Consider the following 22,651-nt stretch of genomic DNA (forward strand, 5'->3'; position numbering starts at 1 on the left):
TACTTTTGTATTTCGGGCTGGATTTATTGTATTAATTTTTGCTCATTATTCGACATTACTAGCCTGCGCCCCAGTCCACAAATGCTGCCACATAAATGCTACGTACATCGGAATTGTCTAGTTTCCATACTGCTCGACCTGATAGTAGGGTTAGGGTTGGGGTTAGGGATAAGGTTAGAATTAGGGTAAACAAATTACGTCATCATGTCGAGCAGTATGGAAACGTCATATGATAGTGATTTCCGCCATCGAGGTGTTTCTCTTTGCTGCACACCCAATGCTGAATAAAAGTTTTGCTTTCTTTGCTTTGGAAAGCCTTAACAACGCAGTCAGCAAACGATTTTTGGCTTGGAAATTTTTCCAGATTCGCCTGACTGTACGTTATCAAGTACGTGCTTCGCACAGTTTTGAAATGCAATTCAGCGTCGACTTCGAATGTGTTCGCCATTATACCGTTTCTAAACGCCATTATACCGTTTCTGGCCAAAACTCGTGAGACTGCTACCCAAATGCAATTGGGTTCTTATTCAACGTGACCCCCTACCCCCTACATCAATGTTGGGGTGTTTGTATGGGCTAAAATCGAATGCTGGGACATTTAGCTCTCAAACGACACCAACATTGATATAGGGGGAGGGGAAAAATTTATATGTCCTAATTTTTCTTGGGAAAAATTGATAGCATGCCGAATTTTTAAATCAGTGTCAAGAAGTTTTGGCCACGATTGTAGACAGCTCCACGTTCATCACGCTCAACTCCATTCGGTTTGGTTCTCGTATCGGTGATTCACGGTTTGCCATGGCAACGCGAAAACGAGATTGTTGTGTCTTTAAAACAGCTTCATCTTTGATTGTAAGCACCGAATTTTTGTAGATTAAATCTTGGTTTTACTCTCCACTGTTTTCAATCAGCAACTCGGCCAAGAAACAAAACTTTTGGAATCGGATATCAAGGACTTTGCATTTGGATACCTAGAAATGATTGCCCGACCAATGTGTGGAATTGTGGCTAATTTAGGCCATGGCCATGGCGTTTCTCAATCAATGACACATTGACCGCGAACTGAGTTGGGGAACATTCTTGCCATAAAGGATCTTTTGGAATATCAAACCAACCATTGCGACAGGTGGAAATGGATTTATGAGTCTAGAATTGAATCCCTAGCAAGATTTGAGAATGGCCGCTATAGGTTGCAGTTCAGAGATGAACTAACAACCAAGTTTCAAAGCAATTTATGATGACAGTGAGCGGCAAATACATTATCCTTTGGATATATCCGTATTGCTGTAATATCTAAATTTGAGAAAATATGGCCGGTACCTATGAAAGCGCAAGTGACTCAAGCCCAAATGCAAGCAAAGCTGATGACAGACCGCTGTTTCTGAAGAAAAAGGATGAGCCCATTGGAACAGTTCACAACTTCGCTGCAGTCCCGCCAGACTTTGAAGGACAGCCAGAAACCGGCCATCTCATATTCAATGCAAGTTTTGAGAGTGGGAATCTTGGAAGAGTTGACTTTGTTTCAGAATTTGAATATGATTTGTTTATTAGGCCAGATACCTGCAATGCAAGATTAAGAGTTTGGTTCAATTTCACAGTTACAAATAATTTTGCAAGTCAAAGAGTTATATTCAATATTGTAAACTTCAGCAAGACTAAAAGTTTATATCGTGATGGCATGAGCCCTTTGGTGAAGTCATCAAGCCGGCCACTATGGCAAAGGGTGCCAGCGAAAAATGTTTTTTATTATAGAAGTCCAGAACATAGAAACAATTATGTGATGTCTTTTGCATTCTCATTTGACAGGGAAAATGAGGTGTACCAGTTTTCATATTGTTACCCATACACATTTAACAGACTGCAGTTATATCTGAATAAAATAGAGGAAAGGCAACTTGATTACTTCAAAAGAGAAGAGCTTTGTCTCAGCGTGCAACATAGAAGAGTTGATCTTATCACCATAACATCAAAAGAGAATCAAAAAGCTAATACGAAAAAGCATGTGATTTTTATCACTTCAAGAATCCATCCAGGTAAATAAAGTTTACTGATTTATTATAATTTTAATTGTAATCATTGTAAACGTGTGGCATTGCCCTCTTGCAATCTTATCTTGAAATACCCCAAGAAAAGATGATCTTGTGGTATTTCTAATGTAATGGCTTGTAATGCAATCATCTTTTATAATGTAATTTCTATCTTTATTTGATTTCTTATTAAATAAAACCCTTTTAGTTATTTTTAATTAAAATATACTTTTCAATGTAAACAATATTGGGATCAATTGTTTGAAAAACTTTCTAGTAAACATTTTAATGTGCTTTTCTTAACTTTTTGGTGCTCATTTCAGTTATCTTAAGTTTTCTCAAAAAAATGTTTTTTTTAAATTTTGGTAATTCACAAGCAATGCCAGTGTTTAAGGCATATTTATGTGACACAAGGGTTTCTTTCCCTTCATATGCTCATAATCCCTTGTTGTCAACCCTTAGGTTCTTTAGAAAGTGAGACCTTTAAGCTAGTTATTTTGTTCTCTTAGGTGACAAAAAATGTAAAAATTTCAAATATGATGATATGTTGTAAAATTTGCCCCTAAGTTGGCTCTAAAAATGCTCTTGAGTTGAGAAGAACCATACAACAAGTCATTTTTTCTGAAAATGTGTTTCTGCTTGCTTGCTTTGATTAAATGACTGCTTTTCTGAAACCAACCACTTTGAGGCTTTTAAATTTTCTAGGGGACACCAAAACCAAGGGCACTTGGCCCTAAACTTTGGAACTGCTCCTTTTCATGAAAGTGCCCTCTTTAGATCATTTTATAAATTACCCTTTTTTTGTTTGAGACATGTTTCCTCTATCTAACTGTTTTCATGTATAAAAGTAGGATTGCAACACAAGGTGTAAAAAACTTGTAACAGGAAGGCCAAGTTCTAAGCTAGAAGTATCTTCTCAGCAGTTCATCCAAAATAATTAATTTCTCACTCAAAGCATTTGACTTCAAGTAAGGTGTACTTTTGTATACCTTTTTCCTCCAAAATTTTACAAATGCTGTAAAAGCTCTATCAGGCCCCCCTCTCATTTAAGCCTCCTCTCTATTAAGCCCCCTTCTAAAGCAAATATTGAAAAAGCCCCCTCCTTTCTATTAAGACCCCCTCTTTAGCCCCTGATGTGGAGCAAAGAATGGGTATGTGCAGATTAAGTGGGTCTCTTTTCGGGTGTGCTGATAATAAGATCATGTGCTGATAATAAGATCATGTGCAATAGAAATGGCCCATGTAAAGATTTTCTTTTGGGCATGGGGAGGCAAAAGGATACTGATGTTGATCCTTTTGAAGGAATCCCAGAGGATGAAAGTTGTTTATAAGATGTCCCAGGGTTATCACTTGATCCTGGTGATTCTGTTGAAGATAAGGACATTGTAATCGGTTAATTTTAATATTAAGCTCTTGAAGCTGCTAGCAAAGTTTTTGAGAACGTTTGTATGACATTTTATAACAAAAATACATAAGGGCATTTTATAACATTTTTACCTCTGAATGTTAACAAGCCCACTCTTTTATAAGCCCCCCTCTCTTTTAAGCTTCTCCTCTAGGATTGAAAAGTTAAATAAGCCTTTTAGAGTAATCGCTGTTCCACTAAAAGTTAGAAAGATAAGTTTAATTTTATGAATAGTAGACTTTAGATTTCAACCAACAAACTAGGGGGCAATAAGGAAAAATGTTCTTGAGGAGGGACATGGTCTCAAGGGGGACCGTTTTCAACAAGACGGGACAAACATTTATAAATAAAGAGGGCTAAAAGTTCTAAAATTACCAGGGATAAGGACAGATTTAACCTTCCTGGAACTTCTTTTAGGCCGACTATTTCAATCGTTTAGGGCTATGACATCCATCACAGTCCTTGTATAATTTCCACCCTTGTCAGAATACAATTTTAACGCATTAATCATAGAGACATTTTTAGAGTTGCTCGTTCTAATGATTTAGTTGCTGCACTCAATGACCGTAGAGCATATCATTAATTGAGGGTGATATATCGTTTAGGGGGGGAGCTAAATATGCTTAAAACCAACAGCAAGGTACCTTTTGTGTTGTATTAAGAACATTTTGGAAGTTATTGTGGGGGCGAAAGCCCCGCTCAGCCCCCCTGCTTCTACAGTCCCTGGTTGCACTCTTCATCTTTTCGTAATATTTTCAAAACTTTGACTCTCTATGAAGCTACGAGTAAAAGTGGCTTGTAATTGATAGAAAATAAAATGTAACATTAATATTGATTTTCTTGTTTGTTTTACAGGAGAAACGCCATCGAGTTATGTATGTCAGGGCATGATCGACTTTTTGATTAGCAACCACCCGATCGCCAGGGTTCTTCGAGATTACCTGGTCTTCAAATTTGTGCCTATGCTCAACCCAGACGGTGTTGTTCTTGGAAATTATCGTTGTTCTCTAATGGGTTTTGATCTTAATCGCTATTGGCTAGACCCATCCACGTGGGCACATCCAACCATTGTGGCTACCAAGCAGCTTCTACTATCGATGAATGAAGACCCGAAAATCAGCCTTGATTTCTATATAGACTTGCACGCACATTCGACAATGATGAATGGCTTCATGTATGGCAATGTGTATGAAGAAGAGGACAGATACGAAAGACAAGCGGTGTTCCCCCGTCTATTATGCCTAAACGCCGAAGACTTCTCGCTTTCCAGCACGTCATTCAATCGTGACTCGGTGAAAGCGGGAACTGGCCGACGGGCCCTTGGCAGCTCGTTATCTGCACAGACCAACTGCTATACGTTAGAAGTTTCATTCTTCAGCTATACGTCTGGACTAATGGGGACAACGCCTTATACAGAGGAAGGCTACTTCAAGTTGGGACGGAATGTGGCGCGAACGTTCCTTGATTATTATCGCTTGAATTCCTTAGTGGCGAACAGAATTCGGGCGGAAAGTCGGCATTTAGGGAAAGACAGTAGCTCTGAAAGTTATTCAAGTGCCCCCGGATCGCAGGAAAATATACAGAAGCCCAGTAACAGTTTTGATAACATCCGCAGGGTTGCAAATCTCTCAAAGGTTACCGAAAAGTCTAATCGTAGTTACCGCAGAAGTTCGCATGTTTCCCGAGATTCTGGTTCGTCAAGCTCGTACGAGGAGAGCACGAGCGATTTCAAAGCGAAGAGGCAGCAAAGCAACAAGAATAAGCGAAAATAAAGAGGGTTCATCGGGTCACTAAAAAGATACACATTATCTTCTTTCTATTATATTTTTGAGTTATTAGTTAGAATACCAGAGTATTTGCAATATGCACAATTCTCTATGTACATATTATCAAAAGAAGGCATTTTATCTCAATGGTTTGACTTAATGTTGCTCAGTACTTGAAATGTAAGGAAAATGTTTTCATTTTTGGTAGTCTGCAAAGCATTTATCAGACGCCACAGTGTAAGGGGGGTATCGGAGATTATATTCGCGATTCTTTGTCTGATTGCTGGATGGGGCCTAACCTCCCTCCAGAAAGCACCTTATTTTTTTAAAATCTTTCCTAAAAATCAATGACAAGAAAGCATACACCATAGTACTTTGATTTGCTTTGAAAATGGCATCGAAAGAAGCCAATCATTTTGCCGCCATCATTTTCTGGGTGATTTCTGGACATCTTTAAAAATTGCTTCTTCTGAGCAGATTCATCTTAGGAGTAGCCTGTGTCCCAGACCCCTAACTTGAAAGTAGAATTAGGGGTCTGGAGCACAGGCTACTTCGGAGTTGCATCTTCTCTTGACTTTTTTCTTTCTTGGTCTTTGTACTGATCCATTCTGGCCATATTTTTGAATATCAATAGTTCGAGAAATAAGGATAGAGTAATGGTGACGCCACGAGTGAGGGGGCTTGGTGTACGCGCTCTCCCAGTTCTCAGCAGGATCGATTTATAATTCTTATAAATTTAATATTTTTGCGAAACTCTATCTTTTTGTACTGCCTGTACATAGCTAACATAAGTCATTGATGTGTCCTGCTTATTGCACCCGACATGGGCGTTTTCTCTTGGTGGGAGGGCGTCTTCTGACACCTAAAATGGAGTGGCTCGAATCTTGTTCTGTCCTTCCTCACATTGGCTCCTGGCTACGTCACTGCAATAGAATCCGGAACTGTTAACTGATCTCCGACTATTCTTTACTTGTTTGCAGGCTTTGTCAAAGGGCGTGTGTCGTGAACCTGATTGGCAAATGCAATACAATTATCTTTGTTTAGTACAAAGCAATTGATCTTCATAACAGTATAAATTCATGATAAATTCATTCCCTGTCTAAATCGTTGACAACGGAGGCGTATTTACCGGAACGAGACTCTCGCAGAATGTATGTGCGCACCAATAAGATGGCAAACTACACAATCATCCTCCAATGAAATCCCATTATTCGACGATATTCCGAGCACCGATGGGTGAGTAAATTATAGTTCTCTTGTTCGGGAGATAAATCATGCCCGTCTTCCATACATGCACTAGCCCCCGTTTCAGGGTCATTGCACATGCGCATTATCACTTGATGCCCTGGCGGGAAGTACAGGTGTTGTGTGGTCCCAGCAGAACAGCTGTGCGAATACTGTTATTAATGTGCATGTGCTATGACCCTCAATACTGATTGGTTTAAGACGGTATTGTTTCGAAATAAAGGACTGAAGGTTTCGTCTCCCGGACAATCTCATGAACGGAGCTGGCCAATCATCTTTATTCTCACGGGTGCTCTTGCTGGGGAGACGAACCAGCATATGCCTGAAGGACCGCTAGCTTTATTATATGCACATACGCATTGTTGTTTTCACTCCGCGTAATATATTATAAGGCACTAAGGGAATTAGCCTGAATTGAATAAAAAGACAACGGAGATTTAGAGAAAAGGGTGTCATGAAAAGAGTGAGAATGAAACTCGTGTCTATATTGCAACCATGATATATAACAGTTTTGGTAAAATGCTTTGAAGCGCTATTAGATGTAAATTTTGCTTTCACCCTAATGCGTATGCCCATATGATGCAGTTTTTCATTGGTCCAGACAGATGCATAGAATAAAGGCCTTGAACCAAGCAATTTAGACTCGTTTCCCCATCAACCGACATTAGCGAATCAGTTGCATTTTCTACAGTGCTCGACATCACCAGGGAATCGGTCAAGACGAAATAGCCAATAAAATTTCAGGGAATTTTCAGGAAATGGCTATGGAACTGGCAATGGCTTTTGTGTTTCATGGTAACTCTCGTTGGCATTGAAGAGGTACGAAGAGCATCGTGCGCTGAACTTTCAAAGTATGTATGAAAGAATGCACGAGAACTTTCGGCAAAAAAGTGCATGGTTAATGAAATTGTAGAGAAGACCATTGGGATGTTTCCGAGTTTTACTGGCACGGGAATAGTGTTGACTCGTTCGATGGTTCACAGCTCTTTTCCGCAAGTATAGCAAAGAAGGCATCGGCCTAACACACCTATCAGGTAAGACGGTAGGACACAATCTTCTTTGAAATAATTGCAATACATCAGTAATGCCTCTGAAAATTACATCTCTATCCGATAAAGGAAAAGAGTGAATTGGGTGCGTTGATTTTGCAACTCAAACGCTAATCATTGATGTTTTCATTTTGGATAATGGTGACACTGTGAGAAACACGACAAAGCGTTTCTTGAAGTGTTTTGCGGATTGTTTTGTTTTTCTTTGTCCAAAAAATGGCATTGACGGCCACCTTTTGTGATTTTTCTAAAGAAAGAACAGTTTAGAACTTTTGGAGCGCAAGAGGGGGGAAAGCTTGAAAGAATTACAATGGCTGTCAAAAATCGAGAGGCAGTTCACTCTTGGAAGCAGTGTACAAACTTCTCACGAAAACAAAAGGATTTCCAGGGAGTTTCAGATAAGACAATAGGATTTCACCAAAAGTATACAGGCTTCATGGAGTGATTTGCCCCTCGCCAAAAGTCTTGGAACACAAACAGCATTTTTTGCTATGTACATTTGGCAAGCACTCTAGATGAAAGTGAAGTCAATTTCTGTTTCTCACAACACATTCCAAGTTGCCAAGATAGATTTCAGCCAGTGTAACAAAATTCTGTTTGTTAAACGGTTTCTGAGTTTTCACGGGAATATACCCCCTTATTAGTACATGACCATGCTTGCTTTGTACATGAAATTTAGTACAAATGCTAATCATAACACAGTTATGTTATTTGGATTCACAACCATCGTCAAAATGCCCCAAATGCTATTTTCAGATCATGTACTCATTCCCAGACCTCTTACACGCTTACCTCTATAACTCCGCTAAAAATAAAATCAATAGTAAGCAACTTGTTTTGGATACTAATTATAACACACTTAAAGGATTTGGTTCGACACGCATCTTCAAAATGCCCCAAATGCTATTTTTAGCATGCTTACTTGTTCTAAGACTCCTAAATCGATTATCTCTATAACTTTGTTAAAAATGAAATCAATGACATGAAAACTGGTATAGATACTAATCATAACACGGTAATGTGATTTGGATTCACAACCATCGTCAAAATACCCTCAAATGCTATTTTTAGACCATGTACTCGTTCCCAGACCTCTAACACGCTTATCTCTATAAGTGACATGAAAGTTAGCAAGAATACTTATCATAACAAGCAAGAAATTTAGAATGATTTGGATTCACACACGTAAAGGATATAAATCTACTTCCATCTTCAAAATGCTAAACGAATGCTGTATTTAGAATGTGTAGTAGTTCCCAGATCTCTAAAGAGTTCTTCTCTGGAATGTCGCTAAAAACCAACTAAATGCTATTAACCTTGTATAATGCTTGAATATCGAAAAGCTTTGGGTAGAGTTGGCTACTGAAAAAAATAAAAGGGGATACCGATCCAATATTTTCTTCCAGGCATCGCGAGATACTGTATTCCATGTTTCGGTATGCACCATCCGTTTTTTAATCAGTTAAATCGTTTGCTGGTCGAGAGAAGCCTACTGCATATCAGACATGAAGTCTTTCCCTGGTAGAAGTTAATTCTTCAAGCAGGTCATTAGTGCTAACCGACAAAGACTTTACATTCAGGAGCAGATCGAGGTTCATTGGTGCCCCAATCACTCACCAATCTGGGTGCCCCCTCCTTTTACCAATGACCCAAGGCTAAGAAAAGGGGAAGATGATATCAGCTTTGTTGATTTTTGTTTTGAAAGAAGACAGGTTGAAAGAATCTGGGGTGCAAGAAGGGTGTTCCAAAGCGTTTCAAAGTTTACAAGCTCTAGGAAGAAATCATGGCATTAGACCTATCAGATATAATGCTGCTAATCCACCTAATAATAGTGCGTTGCAAACAATAAATGTGGTGTTTAGGATGATGAAGTTTTCTGCCAGACAAAATCAAAAACCTTGGTGTAGGAGATCACACTGCAGTTACCAAAGGAGTCAATAACAGAACACCAAACATGGGCAGCATGAGCTGGAAAGCCCCGGTAGATCTTGCTGACCAAACCCTTCACTAATTGGTTACTCAACAAAAGACTAAAGCTCAGACCAGGTGTCCTGGAACTCCTGTAACACCCACTAGACCTGTCACTGAGTGAATACAAACAGTTTCTCTAGATCAAAAAAATAAAAATATACCGAAAGTTAGAGATAACTACTTACACTAAGTGCTTATTCTTATCTATTGGAATTTAGAGAAAGAATCAAAGAAGATGGTTGGTATATTACTAATGCAGTGGAATATCACGGATACCGTACACATTACATCTTAGCCACACAGGAAATATGTGACTTTGCTAAAGACCAACCAGTCATATTGACCAACAGATGCCAGAGTGCAAAGCGCTAACAGTCCTTATTTTGTTAACCTGATCAAGAAGCAGAAAATTGACATCAGTCTGTAATGGTTTTGTCGATTTCTTTTACATTTACTAGGGAACATAAACTGACCAAGAAACATAATATTGAGATCAATTTACATCAGCTTTGCCAATTTTTCATTTGCCACATATTTTTTCTTTTCTTGTCACCCATTTCTCATCAATTTCGTGCCCCCTTTGATTGTGGTGCCCTAAGCACATGGTTAGTCTGCTTCGTGGTTAATACGACCCTGCATGCGTTGATAAATGGGTTTGTTACCTAAATTTGCGCATTGCTGGCAGTATACAAAGCAGGGTAAGTAAAAAGTTAAGTTAAATTCCTCCCAAGTTTTGACATTTCAGGACCACTGCCATGACGGGTGCGAATTAAAGTCGGTTTGGCATTGTTATCATTAGTATCTCAATCAAGTTGCTTGTTATTGATTTCATTTTTAGCGAAGTTGTAGAGATTAGCGTGTTAAAGGTCTGGGAACGAGTGCATGGCATTTGGGGGCATTTTGACGATAGGTGTGAATCTAAATTACATTACCGTGTTATGATTAGAATTTGTACTAATTTTCATGTCATTAATTTCGCTTTCAACAAAGTTATAGAGATAGTAATTTCAAGGGCTTGGGAATAATGAATCGTTCTAAAAATAGCTATCAAGGGCATTTCTCAGACTGGGTCCCGATCCCATCTTTTTCAGCATGTCAAATTGTGTGTTTGTACAAATTTTCATGCTTTTATCATAATTTGTGCATTCATTCTGTTTATCTCCTACACTAATGAATTGTATAATTTTGCCTCCGAAAGATACTTTGTGAATGCATAGGATACTTCAGTGCATTTTCGAAAAATCAGAACAATCCTTAAAAACTCTCTTTTGCCCCACTCACGCATAGACGAAAACTAAGTTTGAATTCTAGTTATTGTTGCTATACTATTTAAATTTTTTTGATTAGCGCAAAGAAAAAATATATAAACAAATTATATATTAAAAATAGTATTTGAATTCCGAGATCATCTTTGTCTCTTTCGTCTGTGTTGGATACCTTGGTTTATCCACTGGAGCTTGCGTTATTCTCCTGATTTGTTCTTCCGAGAAATCCCTTTTGACACCCTGTATTTCTTAGAAGTGGAATTCAGCACACTGGATAGCAAGGGAATCAAAGAGGCCTCGAACGGCTGCCCGAGTTTTTCATGCTGGCAAGAGAAGCCTATTTGTGAAAAGATAATGCATGAAGCTATTTGAAAACATTTCTGAAGTAAGTAAATCTTGAAATTTCTTTATTTAAGCAAACGACCCGGAAGATTGGATAGTTTTCTCCGCTTGGAAATGCTCGGCCTAACTTCTATTGTTGAGTGCAGACTTTTGTTTGGATCACCACCAACACTTTATCTTATTCGAAACCAGAAAAACAAAAATTAATTTGACTTGGAGTAAAGCTTAAAGTTGACCTAAGTAATGAGTTTCTGCACTTAAATGCTCCTGTGATACTGCAAATATGGCAAGCATTCTTTTCAAAGACCTAAGATTCTCGTTCCCGCCCAGTCGTAAATTTTTAGTACAATATTCGGATCGGAAGCAGTGATAAAGTTTAAATGATAAAGTTTGAATTTAGCTATATTCAGGTTAGCAACACAATCTTTTCAAATGAAATTGTATCTTTCCGATGACAGTCATTAATGCTAACACCAACTATATGAAACAAAGTTTGCCAGAGATGCGATGCAACACCAGAGGCGAAGCCAAAATTGTTTCGGAGTGGTACAGAAATTATTTTTGCCAACAAAAAGGGCGTGCCTCACTCTTTAAGGATGTGGTCATAAGATAAATAATCATATATGCCGCTTTTATGCGTTTCTATTTCAAAATTCATACTTTAGTTCCATACTTTTAAAGTTCAACTACCACAGAAATGTTAATACGTTACAATTGTTGCAAAAATGTTACTTCTTTTGCCTGCCAAATTTCTTTATGTGTCCACAGACAAATGGTTGGGACGGGAACATCACCCCCATACCCCCTTTGGTGAAAACCCAAACGAGACGCAAGGAATTACTGTCTAACCTTTGCCTGAATTGTAAATAAACACACCAACCATTTGTTTCACATCGTTGTGCCAGCCATGAATTTAATATTTTAGCCAAATAGACTTTGGTAAATAATGAAATTTGAGAAAGGTGATGCTGTCAGCCTGGTCTTGTATTTTGGCTACCGTTTCCGTCTTTCAGCCAGATATCTCATATTTAAACATTTAATGACAAAATTTGGCTGTTGACTCTTTAAGTTAATTTACTAGCTGAAACTGTGTTTATTTTGTCAAAATTTGTATTGAAATCAAAACTTTTTAAGATAAAATACACCTTTACGATAAAATTACAGACACCTTTAACAATAAAATATAAGGCACCTTTACCGATAAAATATAGGAGAAAATCCAAACATTCCAAACATCAGGAAGAAAACATAAACATTCCCAAGAGTATAGAGGTAACATAGGAAGAAGCACGAAAATTCCCAAGAATAAAGAAAGAACACAAACATTTCCAAGAATAAAGGAAGTGGCACAAAAGTTGCAACGAATCATGGAAGAGACCTGGTAGACATTGCTGGGATCAAAGTGGGAATAAAGGGAGGCAAAAATATTCCCAAAGAATATATAAAGAACCATGATGAAAACTATACCCATAATTCTGCAAGGCAAAAAACATTTTTCAAAACAAAACAAAATTATCAAACAAATTTTGTAATGTTCTTTTTCCCCAAAATTTCAATCTTATACATATTTCATACTTTCATTTCTAACTGAACATTCATTTTTCAATGCAAAATTTCCCTCCTAGCAATTTTGTAATTTTTTCCCAAAATGGTGCCTAAAGTTCTGCATGTTTCTTCAAATGGTACCCATCACTCCACAACTGATAATTCTGCACTTTTAAGAGTTCCCCTAAATATTGGCATGTCCCCGTACCTCAAAACCTATTAAGGTAAGATCTCTTAACTATATTTTTTTGCGTGTAAATCCTTACAGGCCCTTGTGTTCCCCTGTGTTCCCTGTGTAGGATATAGGATATAAGTTAATGTTTGAATGTATAAATTTTAAGATAATTTTATGCTTTATTTCTAGATTATTGTTAAACAAACCACTTTGAAGATGAACAGAAATTGAATTCACGCATTGTTTGCAATGAAGGCTGGTTGAAAAGTCCTTAAAATGGATATGAAATGTCGCTCTTGTGAGAAGACTTTAGCAAGTGCCAATGAACTATTCTTCTTTGTTAAAAGCAGCAATGAGGTGCAGTTGCTCATCAAGCCAGAATGTCGTGCAGTTTTAGAGAACAATGTGTTTTTGCTTGTGCCTGAAGCAAAGAAGAAGATGCGTGTAAAATGCAAGAAATGCTTCGAGAATATTGGATGGGAGCTGCCTTATGGACCAAATGGGATATCGTTTTTAGCCTTTGGTACAGAGAAAGTTATTTTTCTAGGCGAAAAACTTTCTAGCAAGCAAAAATGGCGCAACGTTATGACAAGGTATCTGAGTATTGAAAAAAGAAACATGGAAAATTTCTTTGGGAGAACACTTAAAAGGGAAACTTATGAACAAGTACGTGGAGGAAGCAAAAAGGGTTGCAAGGAGATGATCAGATTTCCCTCTGTGGAAACAGATTATGAGTGGTATTCCTTGACCCTGAGAAAATTACCAAGAAACTACCAAATTGATGCCTACATTGAGGCATTGCAGCAGGATCTGGTAGTTGTGATGGATACTGGTCTTGGTAGGTGTTTTATCATTACAGAGTTGATTGATTTGCTGATGTCATGAAAGTACAATAAACTCCTGATGACTCGAATGCCCAGTAACTCGGAAATTTGCTTCGTCGAACTGATATTATATTTTCCCTTGCAAACAGCCTTTATATAAAAATCCCCCGAAAGCTTGAGCATTTGCTATCTCAAACCATTTCATTGGTTTGAGTAATCGTGATTTTACTGTATAATTTTTGAGTGTATATCATGTAGCATGTAAACATAAATCTGCATATGATGAAACAAATTTCTCCAACATTGATTGTATTGGAAATCATTTAATGAATTGGCTAACTTTGTATTTGTAATTGTTCATCAAATCATTGTTACTTTTGGAACTGAAACAGGGGCAGATCTAGAGCAAATTTGAAGGAGGGGCAGTTGTTAGTGGGGGCGCTAAAAAATTTGCAAAAATTGGTGACGAGGGTTCGCTGTATACAACAATTTCAGATCAATTTTCAGAATAAACAACATTGAGGTAATCCTTGAAGAAAATTAACCTATCGGTCTCAGAATTCTCATTCTTCAAAAGGGGCACAAAATTTCCAAAAAGGGGCGCCAGACTTGCTTCAACTCGTTGAGGGAGGGGAAGCTGCCCCTAGTTGCCCCCCCCTTGAATCCGCCACTGAACTGAATTTATGACGTCATCAATGCGAAGTCTATCAGCATTATCAATATAGCAAATATCTTCATTATTGTTGTTCCAGGAAACTGTTAAATTGGAAGGTGCTATTTCATGGTGAGGTTGGTAAACACATAGGGCTCAGGGGCTGTTTATACCGAAAAGTAGCACTTTTCAACTTTTGGCTATTGTTTTTAAATAAATTAAAAATAACGAAAGCCCTCCCTATTTTATAGCTCTTGCACCCCCTGTTTTTTATATAGCTCTTGCACCCCCTGATCAGTGCTCTTTTTTTATAGGGAAGACACTCATTGCTTCGATGGTTATAGCGAAAATGAAAATATTGAATCCCAATCGAATGGGACTGATGCTTGTAGACAGGATACCACTTGTTTTCCAACAAGGCCAGGCAATCGCAAATGACACTGGGCTGCGTGTTTGTCGTCTTTGCAGTGAGAATCGAACCTCGCGTCACGTGAGACAACTTCATGATGGCACGTACGATGTCCTCGTTATCACGGCTGGCTCATTCAACGAGCTGATCTCTCGGGAAAAAATCGAAGTCTGTTGAGCTTTCGATCTAAATTCCATTTCATTTTTCATTAATTTTTCTTATCCATGGCCACCCCTCAACTACCAGACTCACTCGGTATCCATGGCAACCCCTCAACTACCAGACTCACTCGGTATCCATGGCAACCCCTCAATCAGAGAACTGGTCGGCATGTTTAAATATTAGAAAATGATAATTAGAATACTGCTAAAAAATGAAACGAAATCTAAAAGTAATTTTAAAAGTTTAGAAATATTATATATGAATAGATAAATAATTTGATTTCAAATATAAGTAATTTTTGATTTTTCTAAAAGTGAAAACAAAAGCGTGTTTTATGCAGAGATGTGCTTCTATTCACAGATATCGAATTTCAGTGTCATAGTCTTCGATGAATGCCATCATGCAACGGGTGATCACATTTACAGGAAGGTTTTGCAACACCTAGAAGCATGCTCCCCAAACACGAGGCCGAGAGTCCTGGGACTGACTGCGTCACCATTCAAAGCTCAGAATATCATTAAAGGGAGAAATCAATTGGAAAAGTTCAGGAGATGCTTTGTCAACGCCGCATTTTTCTATCCTGATATACCAAGATTAAAGAACGTAGCTATAGAGGTGAAGGTTGAAAGAAACATAGAGCAAAGCAGGTTTATTTGTAACGTCATGAGGATCATCCAGCAAACTATTCGCAAAATCGGAAATTTTGTCCGTGGCTTCTCAACTGAGGCTGACATCAAAGAGTCCCAGTTGAATCTTCTGAAAGGCCAAGTTAAAGCAATTCGTGAAGTATACCCTGATAATAGAAATTTAATGGTAAGCAAGCGTTTGAAACAACAATGTTAGATCTGAGTCTATTTTTAAAGGTATCTGGTTCTCTAACTCCGTCTTGCGTTCCGGTTTCGGTCAGAGTCTGGAAAACATTACGGTCACAGGGCCACTGGCCGGAGGAGAGTCCACAAAAAACAACAGAAGCTCCTATGACACAGCCAATCCACGCCCACTTTCTATTTTTTTGTGAGGAAGGTTTGCCTTCTGTGATGTTTTTTTGTCTGGAGGAAGGTTAACAACTTATCTGGACTCGCATAGCAATTTTGACACAGAAAATTTTTTTTCATTCTCCGAGAAATAAGTTTTGACAAAGCCTAAAAAATTTGGCGATCACTCGGTCAAAGACCATGAATAAGGCTGACAAAAACAAGAGAAATGAAGACAAAATATCTGTTTCCAAAGTTTTTGAAGGGAAGGATTTCTATGGTTTGATGGTATTGTTACAGTAGACCCTAGTTATAGTTATACCAAATATTGCGTGAAAACTTGTGACTCTAAACGGATCATAGTTAGAAAGAATGATAAGCAGTTTCATTGTCTCTATCAACCCTATTTCAATTCTCACTCCTCTATCAAGTTCCATTGACCCTGTTTTAACCTTTTTTCTAATTTTAAAGACTCTTGCGCAACCGCCATGCTTTGCCACTGTATTTTCAAAAACAGTCTAATATCGCACTGCATGAAAATACAAAACACAATCAATTTCACATAACAGCTGCCGCTAAGCATGCCGGTTGCGCAAAAGCATTTAATCTTTACTGTGTATGTCACACGAGGGTACGTATGTGGATTTGAGCTTGTGTTTGTAACTCGGTGAATGTGTCTGTCCTTTTTTTCATGTTTCTTCTAAATCTTGTTATTCTATTGGTGGTGCTATTGGCCGAACGTTACGTTACGTTAGAATATTGCATTAGTTAGCTTACCTGATTATGATTTGTGTAGGTACCGAGTGTGGTTCACCTTTTCCAAGTAGCAAGTAACGAAAAATCGTAGAATTATTATAAATACTTCTTACGCCGCCTTGAAAGCGATAATTGCAACTAAGAAGTTTCTCTAATTTCCACACTAATTCTCCTTATTTACCTAAAATCTTTTGCAAAATTGGAAGCTTTGTTGTTGAAATCAGGGGTTTTCGAAAGTAAAATGCGCACACTATCATTTTTTTCCCAAAAGTACACACATTCCTGTTGGCACGGTATCCATTATCCCAAATATACTCATATTTGCATTCTTGTAAAACTACAATGTTGGATATGGATGTTGAGACAAAGCCCAGATCACGTGTCCGGTATCATACATATTGTCCGTGTCCGGTATCAGTCCAACTCACTCCTCCCTCAATTCAAAGTTTAAATGTTTGTATTTTGTGTCTGAGATATCAACTTTGATCTTAGATAGGGATTGTGTGCGAAATCTCATAAGCGTCTTTCCGGAAACGTTGCATTAGATAAGTTATTTGTTTTATAGTTTGATCGTTTGATCTGCTCTACAGTCCCAGCAAAAAAAGTTTTTTGTAACCGTTTCTAGGTCAGTTTTGCCACCTTATTTTTGTATTGTCTTTGTAGACTCTTGTCACTGACGTCCTTTTGCTGATTGAAACAATAGAAGTTTGTGAGTTACTTGGAGTAAGCCAATCAATAGAGGTATTAACGAAAAATCGAGACTTGTCTTTAGAGATACAGCAGCTCACGAGGTTCAAGAATTCAGCAAGCGTGGCACCAAGGCTCTTAAAACTGGAAAAGCTGCTAAATGAATGCAGCTCAGAAACAAAAGCGATTGTCTTTGTTAGAACCCAGATCTCAGCTATTCGTTTATTTGAACATCTAGAGGAGAATTTTCCGGACATGAACCCTGGAATCATCTTGGGACACGGTGGCTATTTCGGAATGAACTGGGAAGATGAGCAAAAGCCTGTTTTGAGAGATTTCAGAGATGGGAAAACAAGACTGATTTTGGCGACCTCTGTTTTAGAGGAAGGCTTGGATGTCGCTGAGTGTGATTTAGTGATTCGCTATACTGGTAAGATGGCTTTATACATTGACTACGATTTCAAAAGTCTACTATAGAGTACCAAAGCGTGATGTCATCAAAAATCTATTTTTGGAATTTCTTAAATTGGGCCACATAATCTGAAAGAACGGCATAAAATACCTCTCAGTATGCAAAATTAATTAGCTATGTTCAAAATTGAGCGAGATATGGCCAAATAAAGATTTCAAGTTTGATAACGGATTACTGTTATTCTGGCCTGGCTCAGAAAGTTATACCCTGGGTACCAGACTCACTATATATGAAATAAAATAGAGAGTCTGGTCTAGTGCGCCCCATTCTCGTTCTGGTGTGCTTATATTAACCAATCAGGAGCGAGTGTACAGATTTCTGTACGTTCAAAGGTCACAGCGAAACAATAAACTTAGCTCTGGTGTAAAACATTGAACAGAACACAACATAAATAAATGCTAGCGACTGTAACGATTTAGTTTGAAGATGCTGTTAAAACTGTACTCAAAGAATATTTTCCGCATGTTGTGGAACTTAACACAGAACAACATTGAAAGCCTTGTTTGTAGAGAGAAGAGACACCTTCGCCATATTGCCAACTGGCTTTGGAAAGTCTCTGATATTTCAGGCAGTGCCTCTCATTGCAAAGATATTAGGCCTTGTAGTGAAATGCAGTAAATAAGAAACACCGCAAGGCGCCGAGAACAAACAACAACAAACACAAGTAAATCAGTTATGGCTAATATTTTCCCCGGCATACGGGGCTTCGCTTGTCATATTGGCCATATTTGCTGTGGCGAACTTCCAACGTGATGATTCTAACCGCCGCGGTGTCCAAGCGCTATATTAATAATACTGTATTAATAATGTCAACTTTACAGAACTATATAAGATACATTGGCTTTAAGATTTCCCAAAACTCCTCCGACTACCAGGGGCGGATCTAGCGAAAATTCTGAGTGGAGCAGAACCTGAGGGGGTTGGGGGGCGGAGCCCCCGAAGAAATTTTAATGACTACGCCCTTTAGATTCTCTGAAAACGACTTTAATTTCATGCGAATCTCAGATAAAATTTCTAACTAGCACAAACTTTTAAATAAAGCTAGTAGCAATTTAGAGGTTATAAAAATTTTGTTAAAAAACTGCTTGAAACTGTACTTTAGTTGACGGAATTCTTTCTCAACAGAAACACGCAACTAATTCGGAATTTTAAAATAATAAACCAAACGGAATCTTTTATCTTTTCACGGCAGTAAAATTTCATGACGTATAAATGACAAGTCACGAAAGAATGGAATTTCACACCAAACGTTTTTGTTGTATTAGCCGATTACTAAAGCGACATGTGCCCTTTAATCAAATTGATGCCTTTGAAAGTTTCCTTTGCGGTGGTTTTTCGCGGAAATAGCAGTTTGTTCATCGGTAGAAGTGTCATTCTTATCAGTTTCAAAAACTCGCCTATGTAATCGTAATACTAAAAAATGCTAATGGTCTGAATTCAATCAACACAAGCTGCATTTGTGAATAGCTTTTATTATCTCTTAGATGAAGGAAGACAAACATTAGTTTGAAAGACAATTTATAGAGTATTGAAATCGATTATATCATATCAGTCATTAGCGACCCAACCAGATTAGCAACGTTTGATACCAATTCCTTTCTCTTCGTATATTCAAAGAAAATCATAATATTAAAATTACATAAAACTCCTGAATTCAGAGCAGAGCTCCGTGCTTGAGACAAACACTCTTGATCGAGGGGCAAATCAACAATTGAAACCCTATAGCTCTTTTTAAAAATCCTTAGAAATCTGTTTGTTTAGAGGGAAACTGGCAGCTGAAAGAGTAAATTGCCCCTCGCCTCTGACAAGAGCTTTGATTCTATTTATTACAGCTAGCTACATTCCCACAAGTATTCCCAGCGGCCAAGGCATAAGGACCTTTTGCGCTTTTAGATTAGACAAAACGATCTGTACCATTATTACTTCCAAATAACTTTGTGATAAGAAAGTAATCTGTTAAATAACATGACTTGCTTATAGGCCTAAATGAAACACTATCTCATTGGGTTTATAAACGTCCACAACGACAGCATCAAAAGAGGGCTCCCTTAAACGACATACATAATTGACATTAGTAAACGTACCTGTTTTGCCGTCTCTCTTTCAAAAAACTCAAATCCTTGTCGTCAGTTTTTTTTCGAAGCGCCGTTACACACAGAACGTTACGAAAGCTCAAATTCGAAAGAGTGCGCTCCAACTTGCTCCCGATAACGGATTCAAACCAATCGCAGAGCTGGATTTTGCTCCAGTTGCTCAGTAGTTTGATTGGCTAACCAGCACTTCCTGGAGCAAATTTTCATCAACTGGAGCAAAATCCAGTGGTCTGATTGGTTTATTTGACCATGACGTATTTCATATGGAGCAAAATTGTGAACATCTCCTCCACAGTCAACACATTAGCAACTCAGACGACAAAATGTAAACCAGTTCTCTAAGGCACCTATCTAGTCCACAGGGGTTGTTTGGGGGGGGGCATCAGGAAGTATTAATTGATGATTTATGAAGTAACAGAGCTAAGTTAATATCAAACAGGCACTATAATAAATTTAGAAAATTCTGACTGGAGCAGCTGCTCCGTTTGCTCCGGTCTAAATCCGCCACTGACTACTGAGTATCTTTGTTATTTATCCGACAGTCTTGTTTCACAGGCCTAGTCTGTTAAATAGACTTCAGTTCTTTCAAGTAAGTTCACCCGAACGAGAATGGGGCGCACTAGACCAGACTCTCTATTATTTTATATAGTGAGTCTGGTACCCAGGGTAAGAGAGTTATGAACCAAGACCAAATTACAGAGGTTTGACCACTGAAAAATTTCTGAAATTTTAAAAAATAAATTTTTATGACGTCATCACTTCGGTACTCTATTGAGCAATCAACTTATTTCCTTCTTTAGAAATATGTACTCACTTCTTTAGTATTATTCCCTTCTTAAAATGCATAGTGTTTCCAAAATACACAGTGTTTCTCTCTAAATTGCCTCTCCCATCCCATCAAGTGATCTTGCAAGTCCCAGAAAACGCGTGCTGGACTTCAAATTTATAATGCCAAAGACTCAAAAAATAAAATATTTTCAAAGAGATTGCAGGTACACCTTACTCGGGAAATCATCGTCAGGTTCATCCAATAATTGGAAGAATTCCGCCTTTTCTTGAAAGTTTCCTATTCATAACTTTTGAAAAATGGCCGGTCAGGATTTCTGCAAATGGTAGCCAACCAAACGAAGTGACTCGATAACGCTTTCTTTCAGGTCCTAATACACTGATCAACTTTATTCAAAGTCGAGGTCGTGCTCGGCGACAAGATAGCAAATTCTACGTATTCATTGACGAGCAACAAGCACAGACAGCGGCTGACCTGGAGTGCCAAGAGAGCATTCTTCGCCACCTTATTAAGGTGGAAGGGTCGAGGGATTGTCTACCCTCAGAGAGGTCAAAACAAATCAAGGCAACCATTGAAAGTGGCCGCCCTAATCAGACAGTTATGGTGCCTCAAGTTCAGCCTGAAGGTAAATCTAAGTCCTTCTATTGAAACGACTCTATAGTTTTTAACTAGGATTGTTAACCCAAAGGCCTTTCCAGTGGGGCACCGGTTTTCCTGGCACGAGTCATCAGTGGCGCAATAACAAATACCTCGCGAAAATATACTTAGTTTTCTCCTTTGAGCCACCAAAATGTAGATCCTAGAATAAGCCCCCTTTAATGAGCCTCCCTCGAATAAGGCCCAGCCCCAGAAGTAGAAATTGGTAATAATCCTCCTCGAATTGTCATTTGCGGGTTCTACCCAATACAAGTACAGACTTACGACTACCCAAGAAAATATCTAAAGATGGCCAAAGTTGCTTTTTTGAAGGTTTACAGGCATGGATTGCTCTTCCCATCGAAATTAAACAGGTATCTTCCCTGCAAATTTTGAAAACCAAAACTAAACAAAATTTTACTTTTTTATTTAATATAGGGTAAATCAATTTTCAGCTTCCTCCATCGGAATAGCTTCAGTCTTAGAAAAAGCTACGCCGTCTGTTTCTTGCAATGGTTTCGTAAAGCAAATCCAAATACACCATCTGATTCCGTTAAATTTGGTGACCAAATTCAGTAGACAGTATTGTCTCATATATGTCAAGTTAACGTATTTTGCGTAAGTCTGACGTCATTTTATTGATTTTTTGGGTCTTATGACGGAAGATCTACGTTTTTCCCACTTGCGATGTGTCTTTTTAAACAGTTTTTTTTAAAAATCAAATGATTCCTTTGCGCCTTATTCAAATTCATGAGAGCGTAGTAGCTAGCCGATGAGCTACAGAACTCAGTATATTCTGACAAAATATTGAATTCTAAAGCTGAAAGATTATTCGTCATCGAAATTTTGTAAAAAAAAATATTCTCAGCAAATTGAAGTTTTATTGGTTGTTCCTTGAGTGAAGCTTTGTAAACTCTGATCCGTGCTGTTTTTCATTACGCATTTTGTTACTGAATTTTTGTAAGTTACATTAAGTTCTTGTTCTTCATTTGATTTAAAACAAAAATAGCAAAATGACCAAAATACGGTTTTCATATGGTTTAATTACTATTTTATGCACAAACGTATGGTTTCAAACGCAAAATCTTACGGCAGGACACCAAAGTGCCTTACCAGGTGTAGTGTCGCAAATATTAAAATACACGACAGTCTAGCTGAGGCTTGTAGTCCTATGAGTCATTATGTCCTCATGAGAATCAAACCAAGAAATAGCACATATTCATCGACTTTCCATTTGTTAAAAGTAGCAGTATACGTGTAAACCAAATATCCATGCATAACACGATATTTATATGGCTTACTGAATAAGTATACATGGTTATATGGCTCTTGGGGGGTAAACTATGCCTAATTTTGGACGGGGACGTGCCATTTTGGTTAAAATTTTGGACCCATAATTCCCCAAATGT

The 22,651-nt window shown here is 38.1% G+C and overlaps 2 protein-coding genes across 3 annotated transcripts in view; both read left to right on the forward strand.

Annotated features, from left to right (window-relative positions):
- The first annotated feature begins 523 nt into the window (after positions 1–523).
- Positions 524–5,345, forward strand: LOC135688900 (cytosolic carboxypeptidase 6). The gene is made up of 2 exons (XM_065205959.2): positions 524–2,033; positions 4,288–5,345. Exons 1-2 carry the CDS (start codon positions 1,310–1,312, stop codon positions 5,202–5,204), a joined length of 1,641 nt encoding a protein of 546 aa, XP_065062031.2. The 5' UTR covers positions 524–1,309; the 3' UTR covers positions 5,205–5,345.
- Positions 5,346–10,962: 5,617 nt separating this feature from the next.
- Positions 10,963–22,651, forward strand: part of LOC135688892 (uncharacterized) — a 32,109-nt gene continuing 20,420 nt past the window's right edge. For both annotated transcript variants that reach the window (XM_065205947.2, XM_065205948.2), the window contains exons 1-6: positions 10,963–11,113; positions 12,980–13,628; positions 14,581–14,843; positions 15,198–15,650; positions 17,231–17,684; positions 20,974–21,231. In XM_065205947.2, the coding sequence (XP_065062019.2) occupies positions 13,067–13,628; positions 14,581–14,843; positions 15,198–15,650; positions 17,231–17,684; positions 20,974–21,231 (1,990 nt within the window). In that variant the 5' untranslated portion in view covers positions 10,963–11,113; positions 12,980–13,066. The remainder of the gene's footprint in view (positions 11,114–12,979; positions 13,629–14,580; positions 14,844–15,197; positions 15,651–17,230; positions 17,685–20,973; positions 21,232–22,651) is intronic.

This window comes from Rhopilema esculentum, chromosome 9, assembly GCF_057945365.1.
Source record: "Rhopilema esculentum isolate cy_ngs chromosome 9, ASM5794536v1, whole genome shotgun sequence".
Taxonomy (NCBI): Eukaryota; Metazoa; Cnidaria; class Scyphozoa; order Rhizostomeae; family Rhizostomatidae; genus Rhopilema; species Rhopilema esculentum.

What these genes read in the sequence shown, in the direction of transcription:
- LOC135688900 (XM_065205959.2), top strand. Translation starts at nt 1,310, where the DNA reads ATGGCCGGTACCTATGAAAGCGCAAGTGACTCAAGCCCAAATGCAAGC. An exon ending in CACTTCAAGAATCCATCCAG is followed by an intron (nt 2,034 to 4,287) that starts GTAAATAAAGTT and finishes TTTGTTTTACAG; the next exon opens with GAGAAACGCCATCGAGTTAT.